The 13,089-nt window shown below is 38.7% G+C and overlaps 1 protein-coding gene across 1 annotated transcript in view; it reads left to right on the top strand.

The window, feature by feature from the left end:
- Nucleotides 1-1,214: 1,214 nt before the first annotated feature.
- Nucleotides 1,215-13,089, top strand: part of LOC132180647 (probable magnesium transporter NIPA4) — a 14,300-nt gene continuing 2,425 nt past the window's right edge. Inside the window, exons 1-7 of the mRNA XM_059593543.1 lie at nt 1,215-1,770; nt 3,121-3,177; nt 4,402-4,492; nt 4,567-4,727; nt 4,911-5,038; nt 5,130-5,267; nt 8,393-8,485. Coding sequence (XP_059449526.1) covers nt 1,602-1,770; nt 3,121-3,177; nt 4,402-4,492; nt 4,567-4,727; nt 4,911-5,038; nt 5,130-5,267; nt 8,393-8,485 — 837 coding nt within the window. The 5' untranslated portion in view covers nt 1,215-1,601. The remainder of the gene's footprint in view (nt 1,771-3,120; nt 3,178-4,401; nt 4,493-4,566; nt 4,728-4,910; nt 5,039-5,129; nt 5,268-8,392; nt 8,486-13,089) is intronic.

Raw genomic sequence — 13,089 nt, 5'->3', positions numbered from 1 at the left:
TATATAATACATTTTTATCATACAATTATCTCAATTAATCCTTATATTTTTTAGGAAAAAATGCAGTTTACCCTCCTGAAGTTTAGAGAGTTTTTCAATTTTAACCTCAAAGTTCAAAAATTGGCAATCTACCCCCTGAAGTTTCAAAAATTGGCAATTTAAACTCTCCATTTAATTTTTCGGTCAAAATAGACTCAAATCTATGATATTACATCATTACCCTCAAGCTATTTTTTTTTTTTTAAAAAAAAATTTATGTCTAATTAAACGGAAGGTTTAAATTGCCAATTTTTGAAACTTTAGGAGGGTAGATTGCAAATTTTTGAACTTTTGGGTTAAAATTGAAAAACTCCTGAAACTTCAGGGGGGCAAACTGCATTTTCTCCTATTTTTTACTTTTAACAATAATTGATCTAAAAGTTAGTTGGGATTGTAACTGTCAACTTTGTTGACAGTTATAGGATACAAATATAGTTTATAGCATTAATGCTTAAAATATGGAGTAATGCTATTGGTAGTTGTTATGCATTGTCATACAACCATGATGCTATGACAATAAAAATCAACATTTAAATCATGAATAGCTCGTAAAAAATAAAAGGAGAAACTTCACAAAACCCTTATGAAACTTCTACTCGTTTTGACTCAACTTCAAAGTCTAAAAACGCTCAATTAAGAGTATCAAACTGTCAATTTATTTAAATTATCCCATTCTGTTAGAATTTTTTGTTAAATCTTGTCAAAATAAAAGTAGAAAACTACCTCTTCCTACTTGTGTGACAACAGTATAAAACAATAGATTTTTTGTTGAGAAATGATTAATGTCAATATTATTTTCATCTCATCTTACAAATCAACCATTAGATTTATAAACTTATGTGGATTCCATATAAGCACGGGTAGAACCACCTTAAGGCTTCAAAAAAATAAATTTTTTTATAAAATATACCCTTTAAAATTAATTTTTGCCCCCTCACAATTTTTTATTTATTTTTTAATTAAATTTGCCCCCTCAAAGTAAAAATTTTTGTTCTGCTCTGCATTGCACAACACATAAATCAATGGTGAATTCCATAAATTTAATGGTTGATAAATTAAATTTGTTGGAGAATATTACAAAATATGGATAAATTATTTATCTTTTTCGTTTAACATTGATATTAGATTGTTGTTTTCCAAATCTAACAAAAATGAAGGTGGACATTGAGGTTTTAGCCTTAAAAAAAGAAAGGGGAGATAGGGTGGAGCAGTCAATCAACCTGAAGTCGGAGTGGAGTCCTTATTTTGTAAACCCAAGTTTACAAGGCAAAGCCCCCCCCCAACTCACTTTCTTCCTCTCTCTCTCTCTCTCTCTCTCTGCGATCCCAGAAACCTCACTCACAGCTGTACCCACCAAATCCACCAAGCGCCGACAAAATAAGCCTTCTCTAATCTCGAAATTGTTAATCTTAAGATCCAACTCGGTGTTCTAACTCGGTATCAGAGTGCTAAGATCACCGAGTCAAGAAGCAGCGGATTTCCATTTCATGCTCCTCCCGGTGGGGGTATGATAGAGTCACCGGTGGTGGTGGAGGCTAGGGTTTTGGTTCTTCTGAGCAGCCATGGCGTCGACGACCACTCTGACTACGCCGTCGAGCTGGCGCGAGGGCATGTCCTCTGACAACATCAAGGGCCTCGTGCTTGCTCTCTCGTCCAGCTTCTTTATCGGCGGCAGCTTCATTGTCAAGAAGAAGGGCTTGAAGAAGGCTGGCGCGTCTGGAGTCAGGGCAGGTATCGAAATCTGCTCAACTCTTGGCCAACTTTTTAGATTTCCGTTATTTCCAGGGTGCTCTCAGTAATTTCCGATTTTATCGAGATTGGATTACTTATCAAAACAAAAACAAAAATCGATTTTGTTGCTTGTTATACTCTTCAGATTTTAGTTTGAATCGTGTAAAAATAGGAAAATGGGTGAAGTATCAATGTAAGTAGGTTGATTAGGTCAAGTTGGCTTGGAAAATGCTGTGGTCGTAATTGATCATTATGAAAATAATCTCTGTAGAGTAATGCTATATACCGCACCCCTATTCACTATGGTGAGGGCAGTGCTCATCCATCTTTGGATTGTGTTTTTTAACGGCTGATCCAAGAGCTGGTGGATACTGCCACATCAGCCCAGTAGGATGGGATGGGATGGGGGGTGTAGTATATAGCATTACTCAATCTGCCTATGGTTCAATTTTTCATTATTACTGAGTGTTTGATTCATTTTTCTTAAGTTTTTAGTGGTAATGAGTCTAATGACACCAAATGGTTGAATGGAAAAAAATTACTGCCTATTGAAAAAAGCCTGTTTATGGACTTTGTGATGGGTTGATGGGACATGTAAGAAGCCTGTGTTTGAGAAATTGTGATTTTGCATAGTTTTGATTGCTACCTTTGGGATATGTGGACTTGGATCTACTAAATATCATAAATAAGTTGGACTATTACCGCTGTGAAAATCTATTTAGTAGAGATTTCTAACGTAAGAATTTATAATTAATAGTACAATTGACTCCGTGGACTATAATTGGAAAGGAATAGGGAATTCCCTGACCTATTGATGTGGTTAAAGTAGAATTTATAATTCATGGGGCATTTCATTTTTTGCCGACATCCAGTTGTGTGTTTGGTAAATGGAATTGCAAATTGAGTTTTCAAAATTCAGGTCCTCATCACAATGTTGGACGGACCAGTGACTGAATTTAGTGTTGTGTTTTTACTATCTGATTGCCATGTGGATGTGCATTGATACATGTAAATATGTAATAGAACAGTATTGAGGGTTTGGGAGTCTTGTTACTCTTGTTGAGTGAAAGTTTAGGAAAGTTGCCAATTTTCTTTTTCATGTGTGCATGGCCTGAATGCTTGTATTTTGCTCTAAATGGGTTGATGGTGTATCTTTTCAACTACTTTTTATATTACCCTTTTCAGAGCAGTTGCCATATACTCATGTCTGTCTTTAATATACACTGGTGCTAGTGGGCTGGATGTTGCATTATTTAGTGTGTGCATGCTCTTGTCTTTGGATATATTTTTAACGGTAATGTTGTGTGTAACAGGTTTTCTTGAAATTAAGTTATTTGATGTTTTCAACAGGTGTTGGAGGCTATTCTTACTTATATGAGCCACTATGGTGGGTGGGCATGATAACAAGTGAGTTTTATTTGATTCCCTTTGGTCATTGATCAATGACTAGATTTTCTGTTCAACTTCCCCTTTGATACACTACAATTTATGATGGGAATTAACAGAAAATAAATTGTTACCCATAATAAAAGCAAGGTATTGTTTGTTCAATCAGTTGGTTTGACTCAGTGGCGGAGCCACTTGAGGCTGGCACCCCCAAAGCCTCTTTTTTTTTTTTTTTTTTTTTTAAAATTTGCTGTTTTCCTACCCAAGTTCCACACGGCACTCCCAAAAAAAAAAAGAAAAAAAAAAATTTCTTCTCTCCTACCTACGCAAGTTACCACTCGGCACCATAAAAAAAATTTTAGCGGCACCCCCAATATGAATTGTCTGGCTCCGCCACTGGTTTGACTTGATATATCCTTGCAAACAATATATTGGGTACCTAAAGACTTTAGTTTATATGTACCAACTCAAAATGATACAAGCATCCACAACATGCTATGTCTAAGTTCATTGATCCCTTTTAGCTGCTGGAGCACTGGTGACAGACATGAGGGTGAAAATAAAATTTAAAGAACAGGGTTGAAGATAAAATCCTCCAAGGAACATTGAAGAATATGGAGAAAAGAAATTACTTTCTTGTGCTTAGTATGTCTCAGCAGCTTCTACTGCAAATCCTTACAGAACAATGAAAATGAGCTTAAAGGTTCCATTGTATAATCAATGAAAATAGGGGCATATATAATATCTCATTCGTTTGTTTTTTCCTTTCTGCAAAGAGTGATGTGAAACGAGATATGTTTCGTCACTAAGAAATGGAAAGCTGCCTTTTGTTCCCTTTATATTTTTTCAATTTTGTTAAAAATTGAAAAAAAAGAGGAGTTTCCTAAGTTTCTGTCTGTATCCCATGACACTGGAATATTCTAAATGCACATCTCTAAACCAATTCTGAAATCCAATGGCTGGTTTACATGGCCATTTCTAGCAGTATTTGTGAGAGTTTCTTTTCAACCTAGCGGAAACACATTTTTATATGTTCTAACTTTGTCCAACAAGGGCAATGGGGTTGGATTACATGATTTATGTGTACTTCCTGTGTACATGCCATTGTAGTAGGTTGGTGTTTCTCTTATATACTTTCTATGTACATGGGTGTATCCTCTATTTTTTTAATGAAATCATTTACTTACCAAAAAAAGGTTTATGATTTTAGTTAAGAATTTCTCATGGGAAATTGCCGTTCAACAGTGATCGTTGGTGAAATTGCTAATTTTGCGGCTTATGCATTTGCGCCAGCTATACTGGTCACTCCTCTTGGAGCTCTCAGCATTATTATCAGGCAAAATTTTTTTTCTCTATAAATAAAGTCTAATTCTTTGGTGCTTGAGTGCTGACTATCATGCTGTCTTGCAGTGCTGCACTTGCACATGTTATTTTACGGGAGAAGCTTCATATTTTTGGAATTCTTGGTTGTGTTCTTTGTGTTGTGGGTTCTACGACAATTGTTCTACATGCTCCCCAAGAACGTGAGATTGAATCTGTGGCAGAAGTTTGGGATCTTGCAATGGAGCCAGGTAATTGATGTTTACTGGAATTATTTTTGTTAATTGATTAAATCATTCTAGGCTTTTCATGTTCATATATCCTTTGACTCTCTCATTTGGTTAAATTTGAAACTTATATTTTTTTTCTTCATCTTTTTTTTTTTTTTTTTTTTTTTTTTTTTTTTTTTTTTTTTTTTTTTTTTTTTTTTCCAGCTTTTGTCATGTATGCAGCTTTTGTCATAGCATCTGCATTTATACTTATATTCCACTTTATCCCACAATACGGACAGACGCACATAATGGTTTACATTGGAGTTTGTTCCCTTGTAGGTTCTTTGTCGGTATGTATCAATATTTAAACTCTATAATGTGTTTGCTTTTCCCAAGTCATTATCTTCTAAGTTGTTTTATTATAAGGGTGCTCTTTGACAGGTTATGAGTGTCAAAGCACTTGGAATTGCCTTGAAATTGACATTGTCGGGAATGAATCAACTGATTTATCCCCAAACTTGGGCATTCGGTTTAGTTGTAGTTACTTGTGTGCTTACCCAAATGAATTATTTAAATAAGGTAACAATTATCTCTTTTCTACCCCTACCTTTTGTCTTCTTTCATATTTTTTCATTTATTTCAGTAGTTTTTGTTTTCCCACTTTTATATTCTTCAGTACCAAATTTTTCATGTTCTTATGTATCCTTTCATTATGACTTATGAGTGGAGTATATTACTATGTTCCCATTAAACTTATGCCTTTTTCAAAGCTTTCAAACATGTATCCTATAATATCTGGTTGCTTCGGGAGTAAGGAAATGAAGTGAAATGGGTAAGCTAAAATCCATCTCATTTTCAAGCTCGTGAGGGGCTATGCTTCTTAAGTCATAAAGACTTGATGTAACAAAACATTGGAACATGAATTATATTCCCATAACATGCAATTTTGGGTCTTTGTCAGGGATAAGCAGTCATCTTCAATGCTTACAAGGGACATGCCTGCCGCAACTCAATTTTCTACATTTGGACTGTCATTCCAAATTATCTTTTTTATCAGCTGGCCTGATAGTGACCTTTGGCCATGATTGAGGTTTTCTTTAGAAAATGGATTTCAATATTGGATGGCTGTGGTGTTGGCAAAATGTCTCTCTTCTCTGTCTTTCATAATGTTACCTTTCAGAGGGCTTTATGAGGTGTTCCAAGAACTTGACTGATTCTGGAGGGATGATCTCACTGATCTGTTATAGTTTCTTGTTAAATGTGGGTTAAAAAGAATAAAGGTTGGGTAAAGAAATTTTTTATTAGTGTAAGAGATCCAAAAGGAGATTTCAGTCTTTTTTTTTTTTTTTTTGATAAGTAGATTTCAGTCATTTTAAGATGCCATGAAGCAAAATAAGGGTGCGGGTGAAGTTGTATTTAAGAGGATTGTTTGGACTAGGCCAAGTTAAGTATGGAGAATTAGATACTTGTAACTTGTCAGTGATGGATAGGGTTACTTTGCATAATATAGTTTGGAAACTTTTTTATTTTTTTGATAAGTAATGTTGTATATAGTTTGGAAACTTGGGAAGAGCAAAATAGATTATTGAACTCGATTAGACTGGTATTATATGTGATTTGGCAAAAGGTGGACATTTTGAATTGAATAGATTGTGATGATTGGGTGCATGGATATCTTTGCTAAGGATGTCTTGGTGGGTGATAAATCTTTCTCATGCACCTGTGCCAACCTTTGCATTTTTGGTAGAATCTTTAGTGCGATGGGATTCCTTATTTGTTTGTATGAACCCAAGGTGGTTTCTCTTTGGCTGCACATTGTATGGAGGTTGGTAGGGTATATTTGTCCCCCATGAACTTGCAACTTGCAGGTTTTGGAATTTGGCTTGGTGGAGTCTCTTTTAATTAGTGTAGTAATATGGTGTATGATGGGCCAGCCAGATAAGGGTACTTGGAGATACCAAAATTTTAGATATTTTCTCGCAACCATTGGCTCACAATATGGTAGGTGATGCTGGAGGAACCATTTCCTGGAACTTGTTTCATGCTTTAACAGGATTTTCTTGCTTTATTATAATCCTGAATGTATGTGCACCTTGTACGAAGGAAATGGATTTTCCCCCTACTTGGCTTTACATTCACAAATTTAAAACTGCTCTTTGGACTATTTCCGTATGTCTTGGGGCCAGTGTAATACTAACTTCACTTTAGTCTAGCTGAGTTCATGGCATTCTTGATATTGAAGTAGGATTAGTGCCTTGAAAAGGACTCAATTGTGGTGGTTATTTTCTGATTGCTCTTTCATGAGTTATTGGAACTAGAGAAATTATGGCTATGTTTGCCAATGTACTGTATTCTTTTTTTGTATTCAGCTTGAATTTTCACTTTTTTCAAATACATTAACAAACTACTCAAAATAAAACACTTCTCAAAATACATAACACTTTTTGTAAAATTGTATTCTTAACCTGTAGGAATATTTTGACAAACAAGTGTCTTTAACTTTTGTGAGGTAGAAGCTAACTTATTATTTAAAAAATTAAAAAAAGAAAAACGATTAGAGTGGCTGTGTGGCCACCCTTCCGAGGGTGGCAAAGTTAAGCCATTAGGAAGTGGGCTGTAACACCCCTGCTCCATGTGATATGATATTGTCCGCTTTGGGCCAAGCTCATACGGTTTAATTATTGAGTTTACCCCCAAAAGGCCTCATACCATTTAGAGAGAGCATATTCAATATAAACACATCATCTTTTTTACATCCAGGCAATGTGGGACGTCACAATCACCCCCTATTGGGACCCAGCGTCCTCGTTGACGACCCTCATGGGCTTGTGCACGCTCTCCCCATCTCATATCACTTGGAGCAGGGGTGTTACATATGGTATCAGAGTCATTGCCCAGCCTGAGATTGAGAAAGTGTGCACAAGCCCATGGGGTTGCTAGCGGGCACTCGTTGGGACGCCAAGAATAATTCCACTAGGGTCGCCAGCGAGGACGCTCGTCCTAAGAGGGAGTGATTGTGGCATCCCACATTGCCTAGATATGAAGATGGAGATGAGCTTATACGTATACTTAACACTCTTTATGATAACAACACGTTTTAAAGCCGTGATGGTCATAATTCCATTAGAACTCCGCAGTTAAGCAAGCTTCTGCGAGAGTTGTACCAAGATGGATGATCTCCTGAAAAGTCTGGTTTGAAGAAGCCAAAAGTGGACAATATTGTGTCATTTTGGGTTGGGGCGTTACATGGGTGTATGCTAAGCCCATAAACATACTAACACATTCCTAAGAAGATTTTCCGGATTCCCTTAATTTTTGTTTTTTTTTTGGTACTGAAATCTTTATCCCTTTTATGAACACCTTACAATTTAGCAAACTAACCTGTACTATAGAGTGATTAATATAAATAATAAGTGAATTGTTAAAAGGTCTTTGAGCATTTGAGGTATTACATGCTGTCTTGAGATGAATGACCATTGGAGTAGCTGCATTTTAGTATGAGTTCATATTGGATTGACTCATCTGAAGAAGTAAGGGTTTGATCTGCAATTGCATAAACTTTTACTAAAATTCTTGAATGTTACCATATATTTCTCTTCATATGAATATTTAAAAGTTATTTTATTCACTTTTTTGGTCCCCTGTTGTTTGATAGTTACTATTTCATAATTATTTATTTGATTTTTTTTCTTTGTTCGATGCAGGCTCTTGATACTTTCAATACGGCTGTCGTATCTCCCATATACTATACTATGTTTACATCACTTACTATTTTGGCTAGTGTCATCATGTTTAAGGTATATTCTTCTTTCTGATCAGTGTTATCTGAACACTTGCTTTTATTATTCACTTTATCTATATGATCTGATCAGTTCATCATATTAAAAATGTCTAATGTGAAAGCCCCTGTATTATATGGGCATCCGTTGGTGTTGGTCATTGTTCAAAAACCTTGAATTTTTGAAACTAAGCCCTTTAATATTTTCTTTCTCAATTTTTTTTTTTTGTTTAAATTATGAAACATCATAAAATTGGTCATCAGATACATGAACCGAGTTAATTGTCTATGGAAAAAATTAAGTTTAAGTGACATATTTGTAGGGAGAAACATAGGATGTTGAAAATTGAGAATGTTGCTTTCAATTGAAAATTGAAAATTGAGAATGTTGAAAGGGGTTGAAGCTTTTGCCTTTTTGGGCGAGGAAGGATAGGATTTCAGGGCTGAGGCTTGAGGTGGAGTGGGCTGTGCAGAACTATTTGGTAGGGCTGGTGGATTTGAGCTGCTACCCATGTTGTGGGCTTTCCCGCAAGCCCATTTATGCTGGGCGGAAAGGCTGGGCCCTTAAACTTAAGCCCAAGGCTAATTTCTTGTTTAAACCCATTTCTAAGTCGGGCTTGGGTTTTGATAGGAAGCCCACATCCATGGTGGGCTTGGATGCATGGTTCTCTGGATCTGGTCACCCAGCCCAACTTTGGTTTGCTGATAAATGCGCAGGACGAGGGTAAGGTGAGCGTCTTCTTGCCTTCGCAGTCTGCCCAAAACACCTCGCCAGTGATGGTTCTGTTTTCGGCAGACATTGGGAGTGGTCCGGCGTAGTCTGGTGACACCGGTGGCTCTTCTTCAGGGGTTCAAACTACTGTTTCGTTGATGGCAAAGTCTAGGGCGCCTCTGTTTCCGATGGAGCCCAAGCTGTTGTAGAGACTCTTAGAAGTCGAAGGACGGCAGAGGAATGCAGTTGGATGAGAACTTGATTGCCGAGGCTGTGGCGGCAATCAGTGTCCTGCCGGTTTCTTTGTTGGGTTTTCTCTCTTCGCGATTGGTTGTGGCTGTTGCCTAGTCTGTGCCGGCATCTGTAAGGGGTGCGGTCAGGAAATCCTCTCCGATAAGTTTTCTCTTGGGAGGTTTCCTTATCCCGAGCGCTTCTAGTGTGGTCAAGAGTCCTTTGGTTGCCTAGCCTTTGTCTAGTGGCATTGGGAATGGTTCGTCATCTTCGTTTGGCGCGGGTGGGTTTGCGCCCTCAAATTAGTGGGATGATGGTCTTGTGGGTGAGAAGATGCTGGGCTTTTGTGCCCTGCCGGGTGGTTTGTCTGCAGGGGGCCCTTCTATGGTAATAGGATGTTCCCCTCAGTTTCTGCCAAGTATGTCCTGGAGGGCTCAGTGGCCTTCTTTTGTCTCTAAGGTGGGTGAATCTTTGATGGGGGGTGAGCTTGAAGAAGGGGGGTTATAGGTTATAGGTTACCCTGAGGTAGTGCAAGATGCAAGTTGTGTTATCACACTGGGGATCTCTTACGGGGGTGATGAGAGAAGGGTTTTCTGGATTTCTTGACTTTAGTTGATGAGGGGCAGCGACAAGTTTTCAGTCTTTGCTTCTAAACCAAAAGGGAGAAGGGAGCTTAAGAATTAGAGTGCTCAGTCAACTTTGATGATGCTAGGGGAGTTGACTCTAGCAGGGGCAAAGGCAAGAGGGCTCTTGCTGTGTTGTATTGTAGCCCGTGGTTTTTTGCGGGTTTTGGGTTTCTGTTGTGGGGCTCTTGGTTTCTTTTTTGTCTTTTGGGTTTTTGCAGGTGTTTGTTTGTTTGTTTTTATTTTCTTCTTTCTGTTTTGGTGTCCTTTATATGTATGCTTAGGGGCGCCTGATGCTTTCTTTAATGATATTTCTTTGCTTACCTATCAAAAAAAGAAAAAACTTATACTCTCCTTCTAATAACTTTTAGGATTAGTGAAAATACAATCCAGAGAAGGAAAGGTCTGCAAATAAAGAAGTATAACCATGCGGCCTTTTATTCAAGATATGCAATTGGACTTTGGTTCACACCAATTTTCTAATAGGCATGTCATAGACCATTGTTATTTCCTATGAATTGAGGCTATTCAACTTTAAAATCAGTGCTAATTCCTGATTTTTGTTTGGAGTTTCTGTCATATGTAAACTGAGCCGAACTCTTTTGTTATTCCTTAATCAGTTGCACTTTGTTTTAGCCTCATTTATTTTTTGTGGGATTCAATTTGTATTTCTTAATTCTGGGTCTCAAAAACTTTGAACTCAAATTACCGAGTGAACATCTGATTCAAATTTGAGTTTTATTAACCAACGGGTGAGCTCGAGTGGTAAGTTACTTGGTCCTGTTGCCTTATCAAGCATCAAGTTTAAAGTTCGACTCCCCTTGAGTGCAAACAATTCTTTGGGGTTATGACCGCAAGCGAAAGCTCGAGTTTTACCCGACCTGTGTGGATGGGGCATTTTGCATGGTGTCTCAGGAATCTAGTCGATACCTGGTTATCCCAAAAAAAAAAAAAGTTCTATTAAACAACTAAATGCACCAAAATTTGAATATAAAGAAAGAAGAGTGAGAAGCTGATAATGGTGCTCCTTTGTCTATGTTAGTGTAATAAAGGAGTATTTGCATGACAGCCCTTGCCCATGTCATTGTAGAAAGAAAAAGTTGGGCTGCACTCTTGGAAGTATTGTTCTTTCTCTGTTTGTTAGACTTTGGTCTGTAAGCTGTGACCTATTCCATTGTGGCACAGCTTGGTAAAATCTTTTGTGCCAAGCAGGCCTATGTTGCTTGCTTGTTATGTGTGGCTTCTGCAAATCTATCATTTGTTTAGACCCAAAGCCGCCACAGGTCAAGGAGGATTTTAGTCTGGTTCTTGTAGCTTGATTACTTGTTTAAAGGCATGGTTCTGTCTAGGGCCGGTAATTTTGACACGACCCGACAACCCGACACGAACACAACACTAAATTAGCGGGTTTGGGTTTACATTAAACGGGTTTGGGTCATAAACGGGTCAACCCATTTATGACCCGTTTATGAGTGTTTGGCGGGTCGTGTCACGGGTCACCCGTGGGTGACCCGCCAGACCCGTTTACTATCTAAAGGAAAAAGTGAAAAAACGCAGACCCTCTCGGCTTGCGTTTCGAATCTCCAGACCCATTTGTTGCAGTCTCCACTCTCCAGCCAAAGTCCAGATCCAGACCCTCTCAGCCTCTCCTAGTCCACCGCCGCCCCTCTTTCTTCCTCAGTTCTCCACTGCCGCTCTCTCTCTCGCCGTCCCTCTTACTTTTTCCCGCTCGCCGGTCTCTCTCTCTCTACTCTCCGCTCGTTGCCAAGTCGCCGACGTCGCTGTCGGAGGAATTAGATGCTCGATCTGAATCTCCAAGAAGACAACGGCGAAACAAGGGTGACGACTCCTCTACCGTCTTCTGCTGGGGAAGCTTTGATTGAAAGAAACTCGGCGATGAGCCTGCAGACTGCTGCTTCGCAAGAGAAGGGTTTTGGTAAAGAAGCTGCGTGTCCCTTCCATATTGCCAGGGTGCTTGATGAAGAAGCAGACAATTCTTTGGCTAAGGCAGATACACTTCCCCTCAAGAAAAAGGATTTCTTTTCGTAGAAAGGAACCAAATAAAGAAGACATGGTAAACGGGTCGGGTCGTGTTGACCCGGCACAACCCATTATTTTAAACGGGTCTCACGGGTCGTGTCGGGTGACCCGGGAAAATTCCTGTGTTCGTGTCGTGTCGGAGGGTCCAACCCGTTTATTAAACGGGTCGTGTTTGGGTATAGCTTAAACGGGTCCCGGGTACCCGCAGGTCGTAAACGGGTCGACCCGCGGACCCGTTTTGCCAGCCCTAGTTCTGTCCGTTCCTAGCTCTCCTTTCTATTGCCTCATAGGTTTCTGCCAATGGTCTTTGGTCCAATTGGCAGCTCCTTCGTCAACTCGTCCAAAGAGGTCACCCATACTAGACACTTAATTGTGGAGTTTTGACGGGATTCGGTGCATTAGTATTGTTATGATTGCAACCCCTTATAAATAAGAAGTTACAAATTTAACCCCATATAGATGTGCGAGTTGTATTTACCTATCCTCCTGCCCCTGCGAAAAAAAAGGTGTGTTGATGGTAGTTGGTTAAGTATAGTTTTTGTGGTGATAGTTTGAAGTTTAATGATCTCCTTTGTCATGGTTCGGTCCATTCTTTTCTCTCCTTTCTATTGCCAATGGTATTTGGTCCAAATGGCAGCTCCTTCCTCTACCCTCTTATAAATTACAGACTTAATTCTGTGTGTGTGTGAGTTCTGTTTTTACCTAAACCAACACCCAAACACCCCCCCCCCCCAATAGGATTGGTGAACTTCATTAACCGCCTCATCACAATCATTGGTAGAGCACCCTTTTTGCAGCTGTCCAATTATCACATATCGCCTTCAAGGCGCCCCTCTCCTCAGCCTTTTCGTTAAGGAATTATGGGACCGGATCTATTTAGATCCATTTCCCAATTTAATTTTAGTCTTAATTTCTTGCACTATAATGAGTGTCTTTAAGGTGTTTGGTCGGTCCTCCACCCCCTCTTGTGGTTTTATCTTATGTTTGCTATGGTTATCAAAAAAGTATACATACCAC

This window comes from Corylus avellana, chromosome ca1 (genome assembly GCF_901000735.1).
Source record: "Corylus avellana chromosome ca1, CavTom2PMs-1.0".
Classification (NCBI taxonomy): Eukaryota; Viridiplantae; Streptophyta; class Magnoliopsida; order Fagales; family Betulaceae; genus Corylus; species Corylus avellana.
This window is presented reverse-complemented; position numbering and strand designations above follow the sequence as displayed.